The following is a 26,287-nucleotide window of genomic DNA, read 5'->3' on the forward strand; positions in this document are numbered from 1 at the left end:
TTCTCAACCATCTTCAGCCAGAAGTGCTGAGTGGATGATCTTAGCCTCCTCCTGAGGACGCCACCATCACAGATACGAGTCTTCAGCCAATTTGATTCACTCCACGAGATATCAAGAAACAGCTGAAGGCACTGGATACTGCAAAGGCTGTGGGCCCTGACAACATTCTGACAATAGTACTGAAGACATGTGCTCCAGAATAGCCGCATCCCTATCCAAATTGTTCCAGTACAGCTACAACACTGGCATCTTCCTGACAATGTGGCAAATTGCCCAGGTATGTTGCCCAAAAAGCAAGACAAGTCCAATCCAGCCAATTACCACCCCATCAGTCTACTTTCAATCATCAGTAAAGTGATGGAAGGTGTCGTCGACAGTGCTATCAGGCAGCACTTGCTCAGCAGAACCTGCTCACCAGTGCTCAGTTTAGGTTCTGCCAGGGCCTCTCGGCTCCTGACCTCATTACAGCCTTGGTCCAAACATGGACAAAAGAGCTGAATTCCAGAGGTGAGGTGAGAGTGACTGCCCTTGACTGGGTATGGCATCAAGGAGCCTAGAAAAATTGAAGTCAATGGGAATCAGGGGGAAACCTCTCCATTGTTTGGAGTCATAACTAGCACAAAGGAAGATGGTTGTGGTTGTTGGAGGCCAATCATCTCAGCCCCAGGACATTAATGCAGGAATTCCTCAGAGTAGTGTCCTAGACTGAACCATCTTCAGCTGCTTCATCAATGACCTTCCCTCCATCATAAGGCCAGAGGTGGGGATATTCACTGATGATTGTACAACGTTTAGCACCATTTGCAGCTCTTCATATACTGCAGTAGTTTGTGCCGCAGCAAAACCCGGACGTCATTCAGGCTTGGGCTGATTAAGTGGCAAGTAACATTCGTGTCACAAAAGTGCCAGGCATGATCATCTCCAACAAGAGAAAATCTAACCATCTCCCCTTGACATTCAATGGCATTACCATCACTGAATCCCCAATATCCTGGGGGTTACCATTGACAGAAACCTAGCCATTTAAATACTCTGGCTACAATAGCATGTCAGAGGCTTGGAATTCTGTGGCCAATAACTCATCTCCTGACTCTCCAAAGCCTGCCCACCATCTACAAGGTACAAGTCAGGAGTGTGGTGGAATACTCTCCACTTGCCTGGATAAGTGGAGCTCCAAAACACTCAAGAGGCTCGACACCATCCAGGACAAAGCAGCTCGCTTTGGCACCTCATCCACAACCCTCAACATTCACTCCCTACACCACTGGTGCATAGTAACAGTAGTGTGTACCATCTACAAGATGCACTGCAGCAACTCGCCAAGGCTCCTTCGACAGCACCTTCCAAACCCGTGACCTCTACCGTTTAGGACAAGGGCAGCAGATGCACACCACCACCTGCAAGTTCCCCTCCAAGCCACACAACATCCTTACATGGAACTATATTGCCGTTCCTTCACTGTCGCTGGGTCAAAATCCTCGAACTCTCTTCCTAAAAGCACTGTGGGATGGACTGCAGAGGTTCAAGAAGGCGGCTCACCATCTCAAGGGCAATTAGGGATTGGTAGCAATGCTGGTCTTGCCACGATGCCCACATCCCAGGACAAATAAAAACTACGATTTTGTAGTTGTAGCCCAGAACCTCAAACTTCTTGAAACATTGACAGCCATATGACAATATTGTCCCAGCTAAATTGAAAAAAATCATGACTGACCTTTGACTAACAGCATGTGCAAGATTTGCTCATTTGCATTTGCTTTAAAATGGTGTTAGTGATTTCTGAGTAATTGTGTGTGAGCAAACATGCAACTTAACTGTTTTCCCTATTGCTGAATTTGCCCCTTTGTGTAAACAGGATGTTTGGCCTTATGTGAGTTCTTAATCTAAAAGTGACATTACATTTTGCAGTATTTCAGATTAATTTAACTTTCTGGATTGTTGTCATGCTCGGCCCCTACCTGCCAAGAATGAGGTACACTAATTTTGTCATGAACATTGATTTTAAACTGTCGCTGGAGCGAGGAAATGACTTGCTAAAAAGATCAGGCGTGGCTGGAAAAGACATATGCATATTAACAGACAATGCTTGGAAGGACAAAGGACCATTCCCTGACACATTCAACCCACAATGAGCCTTGATCACCAGGTATTTTGTGTAAGAGGAGCATTCCAGAGACTGCTAAAGTGATACAATCCAGGACTGGTTAGACCAGCTGGTCACATGAGTAACTGGCCAATCCAGGGTCTTTTGAACTAGCCACAGAGAGTTTGACCTCAGAAAGACTGTTTGCTCCTGGACTGCCAACATCTCTCCTGTCTGCTCCCATCTCTTTCTCACAAGCCTCTGAATCCGCTGAAGACACATGAACCCCAAGAGAGAAAAGTCTCCTACACTGAACAAGGTTTAAGAATACTGGGCTCCAATGAAAAGCAACATCTACCTATAATCAAGGGCACTACAGTGAGCTCGAAGAACCATAACAAAAACTCTTCAGATATTGCCTCAAGCTTTTCCACTTTATTTTTCTTCTGTTCTTTTCTGTCTCTATTTGCATGTGTGTATCGCATATGCATGCTAGCGTGGGCACGTTGTGTATCCGTAGGCATCAACTGAATTTGAGTTTAAGTTCAAGTTTAATAAATTTCAACCTTTTCTTCTTTAAACCTAAGAAAACCTGTTTGTGCTGGTTTCTTTGCCTTATAATTGAAAAGCGGTGAACAAGGATTCACCAAGAGGGAGCTAAAACACAGTGTGTTTAAAAATAAAACCCTGTTACGGTAAGAACAGGTGAAGGCTGAGAGGGAACCCTCGACACCTTTCTCGCCTGGTCATAACAATTGTATAAAAATATTTTATTACTTCAGTAAGGTTTATAGTTTGTTCTTGAATGAGGCTCTCATGCTCCTCCTGGCCCTACAAAAATTCTCCGAATCCTTTTCCTGCATGGCCACCATTTTGGTCTTCTGAATTTTGCTGAGTAAAATTCAAAGAAGAATGATGAATTGAACACGGTGATAATCGGGATGATGTGACCCGTGACACACTAAACAGCATAAACGAGGTTTACAGCACAGTGCTAAAGAAGGGCTTTGTAATGTGATATGAGTTGTTTGTACTGGCTTACAAAATGCATCAAAATAACGTTGATACTAGGAATGACAGTGCATCATAGGAAAATAACTGTAACTGGAATACAAGATTTCTTCTGTTCAAACACCATTATGTAATTTTGTTAGAAATGTGGCAGAATTTGTGATGAAGTTATAGCAGCACAGCAGCAGAAAATTTGAAGAAATTCACAGCGTATGTTTCTGTGTTTTGATTTTCAGGAGAAAGCCACTTAATTAATGCCTGCCACAGGTTTCATTAGAAATGGCACAAATCAGGAATGTGAATTAGGAAATATTTGGGACAGGATAATTCAGAACCAACCAGATATTGCTGTACATTTGACCTGTATTAATGTTTCCAGAGCGTTGCCAATCAGGATCCAGTACAACAATAGCAAATTGTATTGATATAGTGCTTTTAACAAAGTAAAACATCCCAAGACACTTCACTGAGGCATTATAAAGCAAAACCTGACACTGAGCCTTATAAGGCGATATTAGGGCGAATGTCAAGGAGTAGGTTTTAATGAGCGTCTTAAAGGAGGAAAGGGAGATAGTGAGGTGGAGAGGTTGAGGGAGGGGATATCAAAGCTTAGGGTGTTTGCAGATGAAGGCACAGCTGCCAATGGTGGAGCGATTAAAACAGAGTCACAATTATTACAGTGTCGAAGGAGGCCATTCGGCCCATCGTGTCTGCACTGGCTCTCCAAATGTGCAATTCATAGTGCCATTCCCCCGCTTTCTCCCTGTAACCCTGCACATTCTTCCTTTTCATATAACAGTCTAGTTCCCTTTTGAATGCTTCAATTGAACCTGCCTCTACCACATTCTCAGGCAGTGCATTCCAGACCTTAATCACGTGCTCCGTGGAAACATTTTCCTCATGTCACTTTTGCTTCTTTTACCAATTAAAATCAGGGATGCTCAAGAGGCCAGAAGTAGAGGAGCGCAGATATCTTGGAGAGTTGTGTGGCTGGAGGAGATTGCAGTGATAGAGATTTTTTAAACAAGGATGAGAGTTTTAAAATCAAAACGTTGCTTAACCGGGAGCCACTGTAAGTCAGCAAGCACACGGGTGATAGGGGAACAGGACTTGATACGAGTAAGGACATAGACAGCAGAGTTTTGAATGATTGCAAATTTACGGAGGTAGAATGTGGGAGGTCAGCCAGGAGTGTGTTGGAACAGTCAAGTCTAGAGGTAACAAAGGCATGGATGAGGGTTTCTGCAGGAGATAAACAAGGTAGGGACTGAGTCGGGCAATGCTAAGGAAGTGGAAATAGGCGGTCTTAGTGATGGCGCAGATATGTGTTCAGAAGCTCATCTCGGGGTCAAATATGAAAGAAAAATACTTGCATGTATATCATGCTTTTCACAATCACCAGACATCGCAAAGTGCCAATGAAGTACTTTTTGAAGTGTAGCCACTGTTGTAGTGTAGGAAATACAGTAGTTAATTTGCACACAGCAAGCTCCCACAAACAGCAACGTGACACCAAGTTTGCGAACAGTCTGGTTCAGCCTCAGACAGTTGCCAGGGAGAGAGGTGGAGTTGGTAGTTAGTGAACGGAGTTCGTAGTAGGGACTAAAGATAATGGCTTTGGCCTCTCCAGTATTTAATTGGAGGAATTTCTGCCCATCCAGGACTGGATGTTGGATAAGCAGTCTGATAATTTAGTGATAATGGAAGAGTTGAGAGAGGTGGTGGTGAGGTAGAGCTGGGTGTCAACAGTGTACAAGTGAAAACTGAGACTGTATTTTTGGATGCTGTCGCTGAGAAACAGTATGTAGATGAGAAATAGGAAGGGGGCCAAGGATAGATCCTTGTACAGTACATGGTGGTGATCTGCACTGGTTTTAAAGGAACGCTCAACTGTTGGTTGTACGTCTGACAGCTACTGAGCAGAATCTTGTTGCGAGAAGAGACTTTAAATGACAGGCCTATATGAAAAGGGAAATTAATCTACAAAAAACTTATTATTGACTCTGATTTTTTTTACCCCTTTTTGGCACTAAGTTCTTAGGGTTGGAGCTTTTCATTTATCAAGCATTACAATTAAATATTTTTGTCCAAAATCTAGGCTTGGTTGGATTTTCACCTCCAATACTTGTGTGTAAATCCAGCTCAAAGTGATGGGATGAAAGTCTCCCTATCTGCTGGCTGTAAGGATCCATTGTGACAAGTGTTTGATTTGTGTTAATCCAGTTTCCATTGTCTCTGGGCCTATACACAAAACTACCCCTAATTTGACAGCAGTTGGGAATCTCACTCAGAGTCGTCACAGGATGGCTGTTGTGAGAAATGAAACCCTGTCACATTGTTGTAGTAGGGGTATCCTTTTAAAGCTGGGGCTAAGGCACATTGTTGTGTCAGAGTAGAACGCGCCTTACTCTAAATTCACTGTGCTATACCTAACCTGAGAATTAATACTAAACTGGTTGCCTAAAATGGGAATAGTTTATTCACCGGCACCTTGATATCATCTTTTAAAAATAATACCGAAGATATTGCATACTTTGTCATGGTCATTAATAAAATGTGACAAGGAAAACTATATTAGTGTTGCTACATAGGGTCTTTATGTGTTATTAGCATCTGCCAATACTCGTGACAGATTGTTTAAATAATTAAGACTGATACATTGTAATTTATGTAGATATATTTAGTTTTATGTTAATTACTAAAGCTGCTTCCTTTGTCATAGCAGGACTTATGTTGTCTTATCCTCTGTGGCTTAGTGGGTCGCAATCTTGACTCTGTCAGAAGGGTGTAGGTTCAAATTCCACTCTAGAACTTGAGCACAAAATCTAGACTGATGCTGCAGAGCAGTACTGAGAGAGTGCTACTCTGTCAGAGGTGCGGTCTTTCGGATGAGCATCCAAGGCCCTGTCTGCCCTCTCAGATGGACATAAAAATCCTGATTTGAAGAGCAGGGGGGTTATCCCTGGTGTCCTGGACAATATTTATCCCTCAATCAACATCACAAAAACAGATTATCTGGTTATTATCAGATTACTGTTTGTGGGAGCTTGCTGTGTGCAAATTGGCTGCCATTTTTCATACATTACAACAGTGACTACACATCAAAAAGTACTTCATTGGCTATAGAGCGCTTTGGGACATCCAACGGTCATGAAACGCATTAAGTAAATGCAAATCTTTATTTATTTTCTCTGTCTAAAGCCTAAATATGTTAAAGCTTGAGTATTTCTACTGTATATGGAGTCTTTTTCAATGCTGTCACTCCTGTACAGGATACAAGATGAGCTCGTCACTGTGACCTAATAAATGATTCCTGTTCTATGTTGCAACCATAATTGTCCCTGTATCTACATTATTGATTAATGTGGTCAGTGTTCCTCTGGAATTTCTTCTCTTTTTCCTTTTGAGCTGAAAATATACTGTTCTAAATTCTTCATTGTTTTTACATCCTCACTGTTTTGGTCTGAAGACTCACTGCACAAACTCTTATACTGACATGTATTTTGCACAATGGAGTTAAGATACCAAAAGCAAGCAATAGTTCCACTTTAAAGTATATTGGCTTGTTTTGGCTGTCTAACAATTTCAAAACCAAAGTGGTTTGCATTCCCTGATGGTTGTGATTGAGGAGTGAAGCCACACAGAAACAAATTTATTTCATACATTAATAATTTTTTAATTTTATTTTCCTCCAGAGATCCAGTATTTGCAGAGCAGCTGTACATGCCGGGGTCATTCATAATCATGATGGAGGTTACATTGACATGATGCCAGTTGACAAAAAGAAACATTATGTTGGCTCGTACCAGAATGGAATATTCTCCGAAAGGTTGGAACAATAATCTAAAGCAGCAGACTTACTCAGATGCCAAAGTTAATTTTTGAACAGCAGAGCTTATTCAACTTATTGGCTAGAAAGAAAACCATAAACAGGCTGAAACAGTCTGTCCCATCCCAATGTTATGCAAAGTAATTAATGATTTCAGTGGAGGGTATGGTGTGCAGAACAGCCTGGCTCCTGTAAGCTGATAAAACATATCCCCCTAAAAGCTGCTTACTAATACAGCATCACAACAAATATTGCTTTTTTTATAATTTGTTTACAAAGTGGATTTCAAATAAGACAAATAGCAAATACTATGAGCTGAATTTTGGGATTCATTAATCATCAAGTTTCCTAATAGCAATTTTGGAATCATCTTGATTTTTTAAAAATCCACAGGCACTAAATTCTGATAAGGATTCCAAGACCTATTGCACATAAATGTATGCCACATATAGTGCAAGAATCTCAAAAAATATTTCTATGAACATTATAAAAGTGTGTCCAATGTAATTAAGGCACTAAGGAGAAATACTATCAGCAGGAAAGAAAACCATTTTGAAAAAAAATCAAAGTTAACTGTATCTACACAATATACTCATATTAAATGACTACATTGTTAATATTAATGCAAATGACACCAGTAATGAGGTCTATTGTTCCAATAAAGCCTGTAGATCACCATCCAGGTAGTCTGGTATATTGATTAGGGGGATCCACTCAGTATTTTAGCAGCAGAGGTTTTTTTAGTGGGGCATGGGAGAGCAAAGGAATGCTGACAAAAATACAAATACTGGCCAGAATTTTCTGAGGCAGCAGAAGTCTCACCGCTGGAGCCGAAAGCGGGAGGTGACCCCACTTTGGCAGGCAGCGGAACCCGGGCTCCTTAATAGGATGACAGTGGCGCACCCCCAAGAGCTGCTGGCCCAATCAGAGGTAACGCTAGCGGTGGCCATTGCTGAGGCTGCAGCTGCAGGATGAGAGCATCTCAATGGCTGGGTGCCCTAGAAGAGGGGTAAGTGGCATTGGGGGTAGCCAGGGCCTGGTAGGCAGGCCTCGGTGATTGGGAGGGTGGGGGGGGGGGGGCGGGTCACTGAGGGCAGCCATTGCTACCAGAAGGCCCACTGTGGGCCATGGAGTGCCCCTAAAGAATGACCCTTCCCCACCTCTCGGAGTCCACTGGGAGGCTGCCAGGTTTCACTGGGTGATCTCCACACGCAGGGGCAGCCCTTTTATGATGGACAAAATGCCCATGGGGGCAGGAAATGACCCTTAATTTGCTGCTTAAATGACCCAATTGGTCTCCTAGCAAGTCACTAATCTACCACTGACAAAATGGCATGGTGGTCAGAAGATGGCAGGCATCTCTTCCAACACCTTCCCACACCATTTTGCCAGACTTCCTGCCTCCCAGCCCATCCCCCAAAGGGCAATAAAATTTAGCCTACCCTCTTCCAGGCAAAAATCTTAGTAATTTTTTTTGTTTCAGCATACCTTGCTGAGGTAATTCATTCCGAAATTACTCCCTCCTATAGAAATACCTGATATAAGTACAAACCAGAGTGCACGGAGTTTGTATTCAAACTCTGCCCAAACCCTCATAGCACAAGTAGCTAAGCTGTTGTCATTATTGTCTGGCACTAAGGACTGGTTTAAACTATTTAGTTTAGTTTAGTTTAGAGATACAGCACTGATACAGGCCCTTCGGCCCACCGAGTCTGTGCCGACCATCAACCACCCATTTTATACTAATCCTACACTAATTCCACATTACTACCACATCCCCACCTGTCCCTACCTATACAAGGGGCAATTTATAAAGGCCAATTAACCTATCAACCAGCAAGTCTTTGGCATGTGGGAGGAAACCAGAGCACCCGGAGGAAACCCACGCAGACACAGGGAGAACTTGCAAACTCCACACAGGCAGTCCCCAGAATTGAACCCGGGTCGCTGGAGCTGTGAGGCTGCGGTGCTAACCACTGCACCACTGTGCACCACTGACAATAATCTAGCTTCACCTTGTTCAAAATTCATATTCGTGCTATATACATAATATGACATCAGACATGTGAATATCCTCCTTACAATACACAGATGTACAATATTTTAGGCAGTTGCTTTTATTTACAAGTATTTTCCTTTCATGGATTAGTTGCAAACAGAGAATATTTTTCTATTTTTTTACATTTAAGCCTTTCTAAAAAATCGACAGATACTTTTGGAGTATAAAATGACTTACTTTACTGCTTTGGAGAGTGTGTCTTAATATTTAACTAATGTTTTTTCTCTACTCTTTTAGCCTTAAAAATCCACCTGGAGCTAAAGCATTCAGAATATTTGCAGTCATTTGATTCCAGTGAGAAAAGAATACAGAAAAGTTAGTACAAGACTTGGAAGAAGCAAAGGAAAGTGTTCAAACTATTTACTGTGCTTTTTGCTGAGTTGTGATATTGGCAGAAACAATTTAAGCCATTGCAAACCAAAAGATTCTGTACCAAATATTGAAAAAGCGTATTGCTGAATGTCAGAAACACAGATCAGAGGTACTTAATAAATTAATAAAATTGCCCCATTTTTGGTTATACTTTATAAATTCACACTTCTAAAATTACTGTTATCAAACAGAATGCTGCTAACTCAATGACACAATAAAAAAAAATAAAGTTCAAACTGAAAGCCGAGATTAGATAGGACTAACCTAATGCTTTGCAAACCTGGCAGTTACTCCTGCAGGCCAGGAAGTAAATCAATTGTAATAATGTATTATCGGTAGAAATGAAAAGCTTACAGAAACAATGGGGGAGAATTTATATCTCATCGTGCCCATTGTTTGGATCAGAGAAGAGCATCGGGGAGACACATTTTGCAATACTATCTTTTGTACCCAATCTCCCCCAGAAGTGCGCCAGCTGCTAAACTGGAAACCGCCGAATTCTAAGTGTCCAGTTGTGTTGGGCACCTTGAATATGCAATTTGGGGCCCTAGCACCTGTTATAGAACCCCATACTAATTTTGTCATCAACTGAGTGGAGCTTGATCCTCACATGCTCTGCTCTGTTGATCTGGGTCTTCAGCGACCTAACAGCTCATCCTTAAAGAGACAAATGGAGGCCCCCAAAAAGGTAAGTGAACTTTTTAATAGTTTTGTGTCTGTGGAACTAGGTGAAATACAAGTACTCCTGATGTCTCCACAAAAGTACTGTGGGCCATTGCCAGCCCGGGCGCGTCCCCCATCCCCCCCTTCTGGTTTGCCTCACCCTCCATCCCAGGACATACCTGCAGCCTGGCGTCAGCACTGGCTAAATTTCCTGAAGTCTGTGAACTGAATTGGGACACTCGATTGGTGTCTGCAGCAGATGAGGTCTGAGGCCCAATTTCAAATGGGCTCAGGCATTGTCTTCAGACACATGTTCACTTTTTGACCAGTTAACAAAATTGCTCCTATTTCTTGGCCAATTTAGTAAAAACTTCACACTAGCAATTTTAAAGTCATTAAATAAAATTCTAGGCAAAATTAGTGTAGTTTATGTACAGGTGGGCAATATAACCTAGATTATAAAGTACTACTTTGGAAAATAAGCTAGCACAATTACATTCCATGTTTTGGTACGTGAAATATGATATAAAAATATGATTTGTTTCTGTAAAAACTATATTGCTTACAGACCACAAAGCTGTTGAAAATTATTGATGTTATTTTGTTATCATGATTAAATTGCCTTTTGTACTCATAACTTTCAAAACATTTTATGGAATCTGACTTTCAAACAGTGCTGTCTGCCTTTATGTATCTTTACTACCTCAGATACTGTACTTGGTTGTAGTAAATGTGCTTACACAGATTTTTTTTTCAGTTCTCAAAATGCATTTTCTGTCAACTATTTTGAATTAAAGACCCTGTAGACACTAAATGGTGCACTATTGTTCTGTTTGCCTTCCATTATTTGTACATAGGAAAGGATCTTTTTACTCTCCAGAGGCAGTTTAGTTCACCAATTCCCATATTTTTGAGAAACATAAAATAAGTTAGAGGTGTCATAAGAACATAAGAACTAGGAGCAGGTGTAGGCAAGTCAGCCCCTCGAGCCTGCTCCGCCATTCAATATGATCATGGCTGATCTCATCTCGGCCTCAACTCCACTTTCCTGCCCATTCTGCATAACCCCTCAACCCTTTACTGATTAAAAATCTGTCTATCTCCTCCTTAAATTTACTCAATATCCTGGCATCCACCGCATTCTGGGGTAGTGAATTCCACAGACTCACTACCCTTTGAGAGAAGTAATTTCTCCTCATCTCTGTTTTAAATCTGCTACCCCTTATCCTAAAACTATGACTTCTTGTTCTATATTGCCCCACCAGAGGAAACATCCTCTCTACGTCTACTTTGTCAAACCCCTTGATCGTCTTATATACCTCAATTAGATCTCCTCTCATTCTTCTAAACTCTCGAGAGTAAAGGCCTAAACTGCTCAAACTCTCTTTATAAGACCAACCCCTCATCTCTGGAATCAATCTAGTGAACTTCCTCTGAACTGCCTCCAATGCAACTACATCCCTCCTCAAGTAAAGGGACCAAAACTGTACGCAATACTCCAGGTGCAGTCTCACTAATGCCCTGTACAGTTGCAGCAACACTTCCCTACTTTTATACTCTATTCCTTTCGCAATAAATGCCAAAATTCCATTTGCCTTCCTTATTACCTGCTGCAACTGCATACTAATTTTCTGCGATTCATGCACGAGGACACCCAGATCCCTCTGCTCCGAAGCACTGAAGTTTCTCTCCATTTAGATAATAATTTGCCTTTCTATTCTTCCGACCAAAATGGATAACCTCACACTTATCCACGTTAAACACCATCTGCCAAATTTTGGTCCATTCTCCTAACTTATCTATAATCTTTCTACCATTTGTAAATTTCTTATTTCTTTATTGCAACTTACTATCCCACCTATTTTAGTGTCATCTTCAAATTTGGCTATCGTACCTTCTATCCTTGCATCCAAGTCATTAATATAGATTGTAAATAGTTGGGGCCCGAGGACCGAACCCTGTGCCACCCCACTAGTTACATCTTGCCAACCAGAAAAGGTCCCATTTATCCTGACTCTCTGTTTTCTGTTGGATAGCTAATCTTCTATCCAAGCTAATAAATTGCCCCTAACCCCATGTGATCTTACCTTGTGTATTAACCTTTAGTGCGGCACCTTATCAAATGCCTTCTGGAAGTCCAGATGTACTACATCTACAAGATTCCCATTATCCACTTTACTTGTTACATCTTCGAAGAACTCTAGAAAATTAGTCAAACATGAATTACCCTTCATAAAACCATGCTGACTCTGATGGATTGCGTTTTGACTTTCTAAATGTCCTGTTATTACTTCCTTAATAATGGATTCTAACAATTTCCCAGTGAAGATGTTAAACTAACTGGTCTGTAGTTTCCTACTTTCAGCCTCCCTCCCTTTTTGAATAAGGGCATTATATTAGCATTTTTTCAATCCTCTGGAACCTTTCCCGCATACAGGTAATTTTGGAATATTATAACCAATAGATCCACTATCTCCACTGCCACTTCCTTTAAGACCCTAGGATGTAGGCCATCAGGCCATGGGGACTTGTTTGCCTTCAATCCCAATAGTTTGCTCAGTACTTTTTTCCTAGTGATGATGATTGTTCTAAGTTTGTCCCTTTCTGTAACCTCTGCATTACCTGTTACTATTTGGATGGTACTAGTGTCCTCCACCGTGAAAACTGAGGCAAAATACTGATTTAATGTCTCTACCATTTCTGTGTTCCTCACTATTAACTCCCCAGTCTCATCCTCCAAGGGACCAACATTCACTTTAGCTACTCTCTTCCCTTTTATATACTTATAAAAGCTTTTGCTATCCGTTTTAATATTTTGCGCTCGTTTCTTTCATAATTTACCTTTGCTCTTTTTATTACTTTTTTAGTAACCCTTTGTTGATCTTTAAAAGTTTCCCAATCTTCCAGCCTGCCATTGGTCTTAGCAATATGGTATGCCTTAGTTTTTGCCTTTATGTTATCCTTAACTTCCTTGCTTAGCCATGGATGTTTTCTCCCCCTCTTACAATCTTCCTCTCTGGAATATATTTTAGTTGGGAGGAATTGAATATCTCCTTAAACATCTGCCACTGCTCATCAACTGTCCTACCTTTTAGTCTTCCTGCCCAGTCCACTAAGATCAAATCTGTCCTCATGCCAATGTAATTACCTTTGTTTAATGCCAGAATGCTAGTGTGGGACTCCAGTTTCTTGCCCTCAAACTGAATTTGTAATTCTAGCATGCTATGATCACTCTTCCCCAGAGGATCCTTAACTATGAGATCATTAATTAATCCCACCTTATTACACAATACCAAATCTAGAATAGCCTTCTCCCTGGTTGGTTCCACAACATATTGCTCCAAAAAACAATCTCTAATACATTCAATAAACTCTCACTTGAGGCTACCCTTGCCGATATGATTAATCCAGTCTATATGCATATTAAAATCACCCTTGATTATTGCTGTACCTTTCTTACAAGCTCTCAATATTTCCTGGTTTATACTGTGCCCCACTACGGAACTATTGTTTGGGGACCTATAGATTACTCCCACCAGGGTCTTCTTTCCCTTGCTATTTCTTAATTCTACCCAGACTGATTCTATGTCTTGATCTCCAGTGCCTATATCATTTCTCACTACAGCACTGATCTCTTACTTTCTTTTCCTTCCTGCCTATCCTTCCGAAATACTGAGTACCGTTAGATATTCAATTCCCAAACCTGGTTTCCCTGCAACCACATCTCAGTAATCACCACTAAATCATACCAATTCGTCTCTATTTGCGCTGTTAATTCATTAATTTTATTCTGAATGCTTTGTGCATTCAAATACAAAGCCTTTAAGTTTGCTCTATTATCAAATCTCCCTACTCTTGTACGATTCCTTGGTGCAAGATGACGTTCACGCATTCTGTCCCTTTCTTTTATTTTCTGGTAACAATCAGCCTCATCATTAACCTGCCTCCTCCTTCTCCTACCTTCTCCTTTAACTTTGACTTCCTAATTTTCCATGCAACTGAACCCTCCCCCCACCCCCGACTATTTAGTTTAAAGCCCTGTCTACAGCCCTAGTTATGCGATTCGCCAGGACTCTGGTCCCAGCATGATTTAGGTGGAGCCCGTCCCATCGGAACAGCTCCCTCCTTCCCCAGTACTGGTGCCAATGTCCCATGAATTCGAACCCATTCCTCCCACCAATCTTTGAGCCACGCATTTACCTCATTAGTCTTCTTGACCCTCTGCCAATTAGCTCGTGGCTCAGTTAGTAATCCGGAGATTATTACCTTTTTGGTTCTGCTTTTTAGTTTAGCCCCTAACTGCTCATATTCCCTCAGCAGAACCTCTATCCTCATTCCACCTATCATTTGTACCTACGTGGACCACGACAACTGGATCTTTCCCCTTCCACTCCATGTTCCTCTGCAGCCCAGATGAGATATCCTGAACCCTGGCACCAGGTAGGCAACAGAGCCTTCGGGACTTCCGATCCTGGCCACAGAGAACAGCGTCTATGCCCCTAACTATACTATCCCCGATTACGATTACATTTCTCTTTACTCCCCCCACTTGAATGGCTCCCTGTACCACGGTGCTATGGTCAGTTTGCTCATCCTCCCTACAGTCCCTGCTCTCGTCCACACAGCAAGAATCTCAAACCTGTTGGACAAGGACAAGGGCTGAGGCTCCTGCAACACTACCTCCTGTATCCCTCTACCTGTCTCACTCATAGTCACATCCTCCTGTACCTGACCACTGGCCGAATTCAGGGTAGTTAATCTAAGGGGTGTGACTGTCTCCTGAAACATAGCGTCCAGGTAACTCTTCCTCTCCCTGATGTGTCGCAGTGTCCGAAGCTCAGACTCCAGCTCATCAACTCTGAGCCGGAGTTCCTCGAACAGCCAACGCTTGCTACAGATGTGGTCACTAGGAATCACAATGGGGTTCACCAGCTCTCACATCATGCGGGTACAACATGTCGCCTGGCCCTGCAGCTCTATTTTATTTAATTAGATTTTAATTTGTTTTTTAAATTTCCGACTGGTCTTTAGTTTTTAATCTGTAAAATATTTCTCATATTCACCTTTAATCTGAAATCAATTTAGAATAGGTGATTCAAATTAGCAGTTACTTACCAACCAATGAACTTACAGTTTTCCTATGATGTCCCTTTTTTCCACTCTGTTTTTACTCCCTTAAAACACTCAAAAATGAGATTATTTACATGAGGAACCTTAATTCCCTAAAAAAAAACACTACCTACTATATCAAAAAAGAACTGTAGACCTTTCTCTTTACTTTAGTTACCGAGCCATTTAGAGTTATTCCCTAACAGCTGTTACTCACCAACCAATCATCTTGCAGATTTCCTGTGATGTCACTGTTGACTTTCTTTTCCAAAACTCCGGCGCGCCTGGATGGTAATTCCCGCTCGCTGAGTGAACTCTCTCTCTTTCTCCCGGTCTCTTTATGCTCCGGCTCCACTCTCGCTGTGTCCTGCTCTCTGAGTCCTGTGTTCTTTGTGTTGTCTTAAGCAACACAATGAAGTACGTGGATTCCAGTTCGTTGAAGATCTCTAACAGATTTATCAACAGCTAAACGAATATATACAGTACAGAGAAAATGATGTACAGAACCTATGTCTCGGGTGTTACAGTTGCAGAGTGAATATGACTTCTAGTCACATGACTACATCCTGGTACGTAGCTCATTAGCGTACTGAGTTCTTAAAGGGACATCACTTTTGAAGCGATCATACAACATTCCCTTTCTTTCCAAAGATAAGTCTCCTAGGCTACAAGTAAAACACATAAAATTGACAATATCAAAATTAGTTCGACAGGGATAGAGATAATAACATTTACAAGTTTGAGCATAGGGATTGTGAAATTTACGAATGCAGAAGCTTAAGAGTCCATATATCATTTCGGTGGTTTGACAACTCTTGTTTGGAGAATTTGTGTCTCAGCTGTTGCTGTTTTTTTCTGAAGTTTCTCCCTGTCTGCACATTGTTTCTGTCGCTCTGCCTTCAGCCTGCTAATATACTCTGTTGCTATTCTCAGGATGACGACTTTTGAGGCCTTGTCATTCTTGGAATGTTCTGGCACCTCATCTCGAAGAGCCAACAGACAATGCTTCAACTCATTCCTCTTCTGCCTCCTTGAGACATTGTGTGTCCTTCACCTCTTCTCATGCTTGCATTTGAAGTCCTGGGGCTCAAGGTCGAGGACTTGTTGGGGGAGGAATACTTGGCCTCATGGAGGTACCTGTCTGTTCTGGCTCGTATTGGTGCTGGCAGTTCTCTAGAGAGCAGAGGTGAGGGCACAGCATAGTTGTGCTGTTGTTGAGTTTCCAGATGCACCGTTTGATGCTGGCCATAGTTTGTGAGCGGGTTCCGGTCCTTGGAGATTTCCCCTTGGCAATGTTCCCCACTGCCAACCTTTGCTTATCAATGGTTACAACATCAGTCTCTTCTTCTGAGTTACTGGAATGTGGGAGAGATACTGCCAATTGGCGAAGAACTTTCATCATCTGAATTTGGATCTTCATTCTCTTGGTTTGGTGTCTCTGATAAGGGGCTGATACTCTCCAAACCAGAACCACTGACTCAATCTCATACATCAGGGGGCTGGACACAGGGAATGCATCCTCTCCGAGCTGCAATATGGCATTGCCTTTGAAGACTCCTATGATGTCAAACCTGTCCGGGCACATTTATTTTAGGTCGTGAACTGACTCAATGTGGGTACCCTTGGTCTCTTCTGCTGTAATGGGTACCTTGGTGACCTTGTGGATCATCACAATGTTGAGGTCCTTACACGCTGGTAGTCCTGTCGTTGCTGGTCTGCTCATGTCTACCAGGTAAAATATTTGTGGTTTCCATGCCGATTTGCCATAGCTGCAATGCATTGTTAGTGTGTCACTGGAAGGGATGGGTGTCGGTTGTATCATTAATTTCCAAATGACCCCAGTACATATCCTTCAGGATTCGGATTGATAGGATATTTACACTAGCTTCCATGTCAATCTTAGTCCAGAGTGTGTGCTTGCCAACTTTCTTTGGGCATGTGATATTGATAGTGGCAAAAGATTTCAGTTGTTTGACTTCATCAACACAATGTGTCAGGTTCACAATGTGAAATGCCTGATCGTCTTCTGGCTGAGAATTGCTTCACTTTGAGTTTTGTCTCGGATCTATTTCGCGATGGACTTCGTGTACGGGCTTGCATTTATGCAGGTCTCTGGTGCTCTCCTTGCTGCTGTTGCCATATTGTTGCACCTGTCTTCTGTTTGTTTGTGTCCTATTGTAGCTTCTGGCTGTGTCTTTGGAGCCAGGTTTCTTGCATAAGTGGGCCCAGTGTCCTTTTGTATTGCACACCTTGCACAGATCTTGAAATGCAGGACAACTTTGCGGTGAGTAGGAGAAACCACATTTACCACACAGCTCACTTGCTTTTTGCGATCTGGTTATGGTACTGATGCTGTCATCTTGCAAATGCTGTTGTCCAGCTACAATGGCTTCATATTTCCTGCCATCTTCTAGCAGCACATCAATGATGTGAGCTTTTTTTTCCCAAAAGGTCTTATTGAAACACTTCAATAGGTGTTGAGACAATCACCAGCTCCATTATTCGCTCTGACAGCTCAGTTTCTGAAAAATCACATTCATTGGTAGTGGGGAAAATTCTAGAGTCCATTATCCAAGCAGAGCACTTGGAGAACAGTGGCAGAATTGGGCAGAGTCAGCATGGATTTACGAAAGGGAAATCATGCTTGACAAATCTACTAGAATTCTTCAAGGGTGTAACTAGTAGAGTTGATGAGGGGGAGCTAGTGGATGTGGTTTATTTGGACTTTCAGAAGGCTTTCAACAAAGTCCCACATAAGAGATTAGCGTGTAAAATTAAAGCGCATGGGATTGGGGGTAGTGTATTGCGATGGATAGAAAATTGGTTGGCAGACAGGAAACAAAGAGTAGGAATAAACGGGTCTTTTTCCAAATGGCAGGCAGTGACTAGTGGGGTACCGCAGGGATCGGTGCTAGGACCCCAGCTATTCACAATATATATTAATGATTTAGATGAGGGAACTAAATGTAATATCTCCAAATTTGCAGATGACACAAAACTGAGTGGGAAGGTGAGTTGTGAGGAAGATGCAGAGAGGCTTCAGGGTGATTTGGACAAGTTGAGTGAGTGGGCAAATGGATGGTAGATGCAGTATAATGTGGATAAATGTTATCCACTTTGGGAGCAAAAACAGGAAGGCAGATTATTATCTGAAAGGCTATAAACTGAGAGAGGGGAATGTGCAATGAGACCTGGGTGTTCTCATACACCAGTCGCTGAAGGTAAGCATGCAGGTGCAACAGGCGGTAAAAAATGCAAATGGTATGTTGGCCTTCATAGCAAGAGGATTCGAGTACAGGAGCAGGGATTCTAACAGGACTTGACAGGGTAGATGCAGGAAGGATGTTCCCGATGGTGGGGGGGTCCAGAACCGGGGTCATAGTCTAAGGATACGAGGTAAATCTTTCAGGACTGAGATGAGGAGAAATTTCTTTACCCAGAGAGTGGTGAGCCTGTGGAATACACTAGCACAGAAAGCAGTTGAGGCCAAAACATTATATGTTTTCAAGAAGGAGTTAAATGTAGCTCTTGGGGCGAAAGGGAGCAAAGGATATGGGGGGAAAGCGGGAACAGGTTACTGAGTTGGATGATCAGCCATGATCATAATGAATGGCAGAGCCGGCTCGAAGGGCCAAATGGCCTACTCCTGCTCCTATTTTCTATGTTTCTATGTTGCCCTTACAATGGCATCTACTCCCAATTTGATCTATTGATTCTTGTGGCTGTTACTTGTAGGACACCAATTCCAGGTGATGAATTCTAAAATTCACTCTTTCCCAAAGCTGATCTTCTAGTACTTTCCATATCTTTGTAGGATCTTTCTGGTCCTCTTCAGATAAGTATTGATTCTGTATAACCCCTCATTTCCAACTGCTATCAGTATTTTCTCAGCCTGTTTCTCTGGTTTTACAACCACTTGGTCTGTGAAGCATAACTGCAGTCTTTGTTTAAAAAGTTTGAACTGGGATAGGATAACAATGGCCTTCCATTTGATTTCCATCTTTCTGCTGTTCTTTTGCTTTCTGCTCTGACTTGTTGAGCTCTGTGTGTGCCTGCAGCACTGTATTTATTATGCCTTTTCTATTTGTGGTTTGAAATTGATTTTAAAACTTGTGCTATTAACTGTGCGCTGTTTCCCCTTTAAGAAATTCTCTTTTATTTAGACTAGCTGCTTTGATGGAGAATAACAGGTGACTAACAGTGTTATCTGTTTATTTTGCTTCCAGCAGTTCAGCTTGTATGTTTACACAACTGTTCAATAGGCAGTTCAAGATTTTTCCCCTTTGCAGTTTTTGCTAGAGATTGCTTATGATCTTCACACTTGAGTGGTTTAATGATTTTTTATTTCTTTGGCTGCATGAATGAATACTCTGCAGCATTCGGGAGTTTCCTGCACTTTTTCTTTGGATGCCTCCTGTAATGGCACCAACCTCAATCAGCCTGAGAGAGGAATTGGGTTTTCCCCATTATTTTTCTCATTCCCACAGAGGCTTTTAAAAAAATTTAATTTTAAGCATTTCAAAGCTTTTTTAAAACAGATTCCTCGACTGTCAGCACAATGATTCACTGGATAAAAGTAATTTATTTGTAGCTGGTCGTTCAGTGCTGTGTCTCCCACAGCTGGAGATAAATTTTTTCTTCTTTCCACTCTTTGGGCCTGCATTTCTGTCCCTCTTTTCTGGGACTTGTTTTAAAGGTTCTTCACCAGTTTGCTGTTTTGCCCATGGTCTTCAAGGTTATAGCTGGTCTTTTCACCACAGCTGCCTTCATGTCATGTGTTCTTTGTGTTATCTTAAGCAACACAATGAGCTACATGAATTCGAGTGCCTTGAAAATCTCTAACAAGTTTATTTACAGCTAAACTAGTATATACAATACAGCACAAACTATGTACAGAACCTTTGTCTAGGGTGTTACAGTTGCAGAGTGACTATGGCTTCTGGTCACATGACTATGTCCTGGTACTAAGTTTATTAGCATACTGAGTTCTTAAAGGGACATCACTCTTGAAGCGATCACACAACAAGGGGAATAATAAATTCAAGTCTTTTTTTTGATTATTTCAAGCATGCTATTTTAGTAAATCTGTGAAAGCATAGCTGCACTTGTAAAGTTTTCACTGCCACTCTAAATATTTCTGATTATAAATTATTTTTGGTGAGGTCTGAAAAAATGATCCAGGAATATAGCAACGTCTCTGTCTGTAAGGGGGAAAATTTAATCCCTAAATTCTGGCTGGTTTGGGTTGGCTGGGTGGTTAAAATGTTAAAAATCTGAATCCTGACTTCAACCTGGCCACTTCTGGTTTTAATAGAGGTGAGATAGGTGGCGGGCAACCAACCTGCTTCAAGGAGGCAGGTTGGCACGTTAAATATTATATTGAGACTGCGAGCCTCATTTGGCTTCACCATCTGGAATTTAACTGTGGACTGCTGGGTTTCTCAAACTTCAGGAAACCTGGCAGCTAAACTCAGGCAAGGACTGTCAGATCCAAGAATAAGTGCCTTCAACCTACCTGCAGGATTCAGCATGCCTCTCTGCACAACCCCTTGCGATCTGACACCCAAGACCCCCTACCTTTCTGATCTCCCCCCGCCCGACCTTCCCCCAAGAGGCCTCTAACATTCCCCTGTGCCTTCTGAGACTCCCAATCTCCAACCCCTCAAGGGTCCCACGTCCCCTCAAGGCCTCAGATTCCCCTACCCGTTTTTCCGACCTCTCCCCAAGCCCTCTAATTCCGCACACCCCACCCCACCCCCAGGCATCTAAATTCCTCTTTGAGGCCTTCGACCTCACCCCTGGAACTGACCCCACCGGATCCTGGATCTGACCACCTCTGCTCTACCATCCAATGTGGATCCCGGGATGGATCCCATCCCCAGAAATCTGGGATTGCCCCCCGTCCCCCCCAGAACAATGCTACTCCTCCAGGATCAATCCTCCTCCCTAGAAACAAACATATCTGGCCCTGCAGCCTTCTCTGGACTGCTTCCCATCTGACTGGAAGCCAAGTCTGTCAATTAGGCTGGCTTCTAGGCATGGAACCTATCGGTGACCTCAAGCAGGCTGTGTGGTTTTCCATACTCTACCAACATGCTCCCCCACCCCCCGCACCCCCACCCCCACTCCCCTCCGGCAGGTCAGGTAAATTATAATCCAGCCCTAGCTTTTGGATAACAGTTGTAATTATGTTCTCCACATCAATAGAGTGGTTCCAGCATCTCTTGTTTTTATTTCAGATTTCTAGCATCTGCAGTATTTTGCTTTTATTATAATAGTGTTGAAGACTGATTACATCAAATGTTCACATATCTATGCAAGTGTGTCTGATAGTGTTAAAACATCTAAAATTGTATGTTAATGTGCCTGTTTGTCCTTCTCCATGACATATAATAGCTGGTTTGAAATCTGCCAACCAGTTACGTCTGAATCTTGTATCCTATTTTTATTAACAATTTTTATTAAAATCAGAATTTTTTTTACAGCAGTGTTGAGATTACTGAAAACATTTACTGTATGCCACTAAATCTGTACAGTTCTAACAATAAACCTATTATTAACTTATTAACATTAAGGCAAAACTTGATTTTTAATAATGGGTGATAGCGAATTTGACATCTCACCCAATTTTCTTCTTCATTAACTTCCAGTTTGTGCTGAATTTACTGATCTCAGCTGGCAGGAGGACACAGCAATTGATCTGAAAAAGGGGAGGCAGTAATCAGCTCGAGTTATTGCTCCTGATCTTACCCCAGTGACCTATGATAGAAAGTCACCATGTGTGGGTATTAGGTGAAGACTGGATTGGGCTCAGCAGCTGTGATGCTATTTGGTTGAATAGCCTGCCTACACTCATCACATAGGCTCATGAATGGAGATTAATTACTTGGGAGAGATACCAGCGGCTACTGGATTGAGTGGAATTATACTCCAGAATGCATCAATGCGCTCGGCAAAGAAGTGAAGGGAATTCTGAAATAATAAAGTAATTTCAACATTTGGAAGTAGTCCTCGCCAAATTGTCTCTCAGCAGCTTCAATATCTCCCACTGAATATAGTAAGAAGAAAGCTGAGCCATTCAGGGTAAGAAGCCAAATGCTACATTGTCAGATCCCAGTCTCCTGTTAAGTAAGAAAATGGCGACTTCAATCAAAATACATTTTAAAATTGGGAGACTGAGTGAAGCAGTGGGTGACACACTGGCCTTTTACCTCCATGTCCTGAGTTTCAAATCCAGCCTGGAGTGATTGGATGAACCCCCCAGCAGAAACTGCTATAGATCTTGACTTTGTTTCCTACATTATGACAGTGATTACACTTCGACAGTGGTTGCGAAAGGCACGATATAAATGCAAGTCTTTTTCTTTTTAAGATTGTAAGTATGGTAAAGAAAACCTCGCCACTCATATGGATATTGTTAAAAGTAAAAAAAAGGGCTGAGTTTTGTTTGTACGCCGCAGGTCCCGGCAGCAGCACTGGAAGTGGGTGCCACTTCTGCTCCAGTGTCATGTAGCCAGCTGAATGCCGTCATGTGGCGGACGTCCAATTAAATAACTGGAGGCTCGGGTGCCGTCCAATTAAGAAGTGGAGGTGACCAACGAGACGACGATGGTGATGTCACCTGACTCCAAAGCAGGTGCTGGCATCATATTTAAAGGGCTGTCAGCACTGCACGCACTGCTGCCTTGTATAAAATGATTGCCTCAGTAACATTGCAGAAGACCCTCCACCAGCAGAGAAAACCCCTGCCCCCCTACACCAGGACAGAAGACCCCTGTACCCTTTCACCAGGACACAAGACCCCTGCCCGCCTCCACCAGGACAGAAGACCCCTGTACCCTTTCATCAGGACACAAGACCCCCGCCCCCCACCACCAGGACAGAAGACCCCTGTACCCTTTCACCAGGACACAAGACCCCTGCCCCCCTTCACCAGGACACAAGACCCCTGCCCCCCTCCACCAGGACAGAAGACCCCTGTACCCTTTCACCAGGACACAAGACCCCTGCCCCCCTTCACCAGGACACAAGACCCCTGCCCCCCTCCACCAGGACAGAAGACCCCTGTACCCTTTCACCAGGACACAAGACCCCTGCCCCCCTTCACCAGGACACAAGACCTCTGCCCCCCTCCACCAGGACACAAAACCCCTGCCCCTCTCCACCAGAACACAAGACCCCTGCCCCCCTCCACCAGTGCACAAAACCCCTGCCCCCCTCCACCAGGACACAAGACCCCTGCCCCCGTCCACCAGGACACAAAACCCCTGCCCCCCATCCACCAGGACACAAAACCCCTGCCCCTCTCCACCAGAACACAAGACCCCTGCCCCCCTCCACCAGGACACAAAACCCCTGCCCCCCTCCACCAGGACACAAGACCCCTGCCCCCGTCCACCAGGACACAAAACCCCTGCCCCCCTCCACCAGGACACAAAACCCCTGCCCCCCTCCACCAGAACAGAAGACCCCTGCCCCCCTCCACCAGGACAGAAAACCCCTGCCCCCCTCCACCAGGACACAAAACCCCTGCCCCCCTCCACCAGAACAGAAGACCCCTGCCCCCCTCCACCAGGACAGAAAACCCCTGCCCCCCTCCACCAGGACACAAAACCCCTGCCCCCCCTCCACCAGAACAGAAGACCCCTGCCCCCTTCCACCAGGATAGAAAACCCCTTCCCCCCTCCACCAGGACACAAAACCCCTGCCCCCCTCCACCAGGACACAAAACCCCTGCCCCCCTCCACCAGAACAGAAGACGCCTGCCTCCCTCCACCAGGACAGAAAACCCCTGCCCCCCTCCACCAGGATACAAAACCCCTGCCCCCCTCCACCAGGACACAAGACCCCTGCCCCCCTTCACCAGGACACAAGATCCCTGCCCCCTTCAACCAGGACACAAGACCCCTGCCCCACTCCACCAGGACACAAGACCCCTGCCCCGCTCCACCAGAACAGAAGACCCCTGCCCCCTTCCACCAGGACAGAAAACCCCTGCCCCCTCCACCAGGACACAAGACCCCTGCCCCCCTCCACCAGGACACAAAACCCCTTCCCCCCTCCACCAGAACAGAAGACCCCTGCCCCCCTCCACCAGGACACAAAACCCCTGCCCCCCTCCACCAGAACAGAAGACCCCTGCCCCCTCCACCAGGACACAAAACCCCTGCCCCCCTCCACCAGGACACAAGACCCCTGCCCCCCTCCACCAGGACACAAGACCCCTGCCCCCCTCCACCAGGCCAAGACTCCTGCCCCCCTCTACCAGGACACAAGACCCCTGCCCCCCTCCACCAGGACACAAGACCCCTGACCCCTTCCACCAGGACACAAAACCCCTGCCCCCCTCCACCAGGCCACAAGACCTCTGCCTCATTTCACCTGGACACAAGACCTCTGCCCCCCTCCACCAGGACACAAAACCCCTGCCTCCCTCCACCAGGACACAAGACCCCTGCCCCCCTCCACCAGGGAACAAGACCCCTGCCCCCCTCCACCAGGACACAAGACCTCTGCCTCATTTCACCAGGACACAGGACCCCTGCCCCCCTCCATCAGGACACGGCCCCTGCCCCTGCCCCCCTCCACTAGGACACAAGACCCCTGCCCCCCTCCACCAGGACACAAGACCCCTGCCCCCCTCCACCAGGACGCAAGACCTCTGCCTCATTTCACCAGGACACGGCCCCTGCCCCCCTCCACCAGGACACGGCCCCTGCCCCTGCCCCCCTCCACTAGGACACAAGACCCCTGCCCCCCTCCACCAGGACACAAGACCCCTGCCCCCCTCCACCAGGACGCAAGACCTCTGCCTCATTTCACCAGGACACAAGACCCCTGCCCCCCTCCACCAGGACACAAGACCCCTGCCCTCCTCCATCAGGACACAAGACCCCTGCCCCCCTCCACCAGGACAAGACCCCTGCCCCCCTCCACCGGGACACAAGACCCCTGCCCCCCTCCACTAGGACACAAGACCCCCGCCCCCCTCCACCAGGACACAAGACCTCTGCCCCCCTCCACCAGGACACAAAAACCCTGCCCCCCTCCACCAGGACAAGACCCCTGCCCCCCTCCACCAGGACACGACCCCTGCCCCCCTCCACCAGGACACAAAACCCCTGACCCCCTCCACCAGGACACAAGACCCCTGCCCCCCTCCACCAGGACAAGACCCCTGCCCCCCTCCACCAGGACAGAAGACCCCTGCCCCCCTCCACCAGGACACAAGACCCCTGCCCCCCTCCACCAGGACACAAGAGCTCTGCTTCATTTCATCAGGACACAAGACCCCTGCCCCCCTCCACCAGGACACAAGACCCCTGCCCCCCTCCACCAGGACACAAGAGCTCTGCTTCATTTCATCAGGACACAAGACCCCTGTCCCCCTCCACCAGGACACAAGACCCCTGCCCCCCTTCACCAGAACACAAGACCCCTGCCCCCCTCCACCAGGACACAAAACCCCTGCCCCCCTCCACCAGGACACAAGACCCCTGCCCCCGTCCACCAGGACACAAAATCCCTGCCCCCCTCCACCAGGACACAAGACCCCTGCCCCCCTTCACCAGGACAGAAGTCCCAAGGATCTGACCAGGAGCCTGGTGCAACCATAGCAGAGAGATGCCAGTAGGTGGCCCCACATTTACCGATGCATCCCTGCAGGTTCTCCTCCAGGCTGCAAGAACAAGGCAGGAAGATCTTCTGCCATTCCAGGTGACAATTAGCTGCTCCTTGTTCTGTCTTTGTGTGTTCTTCAGAAAAAAACATCAAAACATTGCCATGATGTAATATTTTGTGGTATTCAGAAAAATTCATCCCAAATATTGCCACCACTTAATATTACTTGTTCTTTTAGCATGTGAATTATTATAAGTTTCACATGACTCCAAGTAATATCCAAAGAATGCGTGGGTTTTTATCATAACTTAAAAATCGAACAGATATATACACAGCTACTACAGGAGCCACATCTACACACATCTCACTCTGTTGGGCTATACCCATAACTCCCTGGTCATGTGTGATGCGACATCACTTCCTCCAGTGACCTTCACTTATAGCCGCTTAGGGTGGTCCCCTCTTAAGGTGGTCCCACAACAGCAACCAATATATGTGTTGTGCTAGTCTTCGTGGGGAGACTAACAGCGTTCCTTCTTAT

The 26,287-nt window shown here is 44.7% G+C and overlaps 2 protein-coding genes across 2 annotated transcripts in view; both read left to right on the top strand.

The window, feature by feature from the left end:
• Positions 1 to 10,821, top strand: part of LOC137369612 (cysteine-rich secretory protein LCCL domain-containing 1-like) — a 73,974-nt gene extending 63,153 nt beyond the window's left edge. The window contains exons 14-15 of the mRNA XM_068030933.1: positions 6,790 to 6,923; positions 9,220 to 10,821. Coding sequence (XP_067887034.1) covers positions 6,790 to 6,923; positions 9,220 to 9,271 — 186 coding nt within the window. The 3' untranslated portion in view covers positions 9,272 to 10,821. The remainder of the gene's footprint in view (positions 1 to 6,789; positions 6,924 to 9,219) is intronic.
• An 11,999-nt stretch (positions 10,822 to 22,820) lies between these two features.
• LOC137370280 (basic proline-rich protein-like) lies at positions 22,821 to 25,759 on the top strand. Its single transcript, XM_068032657.1, has 2 exons — positions 22,821 to 23,322; positions 24,453 to 25,759. Exons 1-2 carry the CDS (start codon positions 22,821 to 22,823, stop codon positions 25,757 to 25,759), a joined length of 1,809 nt encoding a protein of 602 aa, XP_067888758.1.
• Positions 25,760 to 26,287: the final 528 nt, after the last annotated feature.

This window comes from Heterodontus francisci, chromosome 5 (genome assembly GCF_036365525.1).
Source record: "Heterodontus francisci isolate sHetFra1 chromosome 5, sHetFra1.hap1, whole genome shotgun sequence".
NCBI classification, from domain to species: domain Eukaryota; kingdom Metazoa; phylum Chordata; class Chondrichthyes; order Heterodontiformes; family Heterodontidae; genus Heterodontus; species Heterodontus francisci.

What these genes read in the sequence shown, in the direction of transcription:
- LOC137370280 (XM_068032657.1), top strand. Translation starts at nt 22,821, where the DNA reads ATGATTGCCTCAGTAACATTGCAGAAGACCCTCCACCAGCAGAGAAAA. An exon ending in ACCCCTGCCCCCCTCCACCA is followed by an intron (nt 23,323 to 24,452) that starts GTGCACAAAACC and finishes CCCTTCCACCAG; the next exon opens with GACACAAAACCCCTGCCCCC.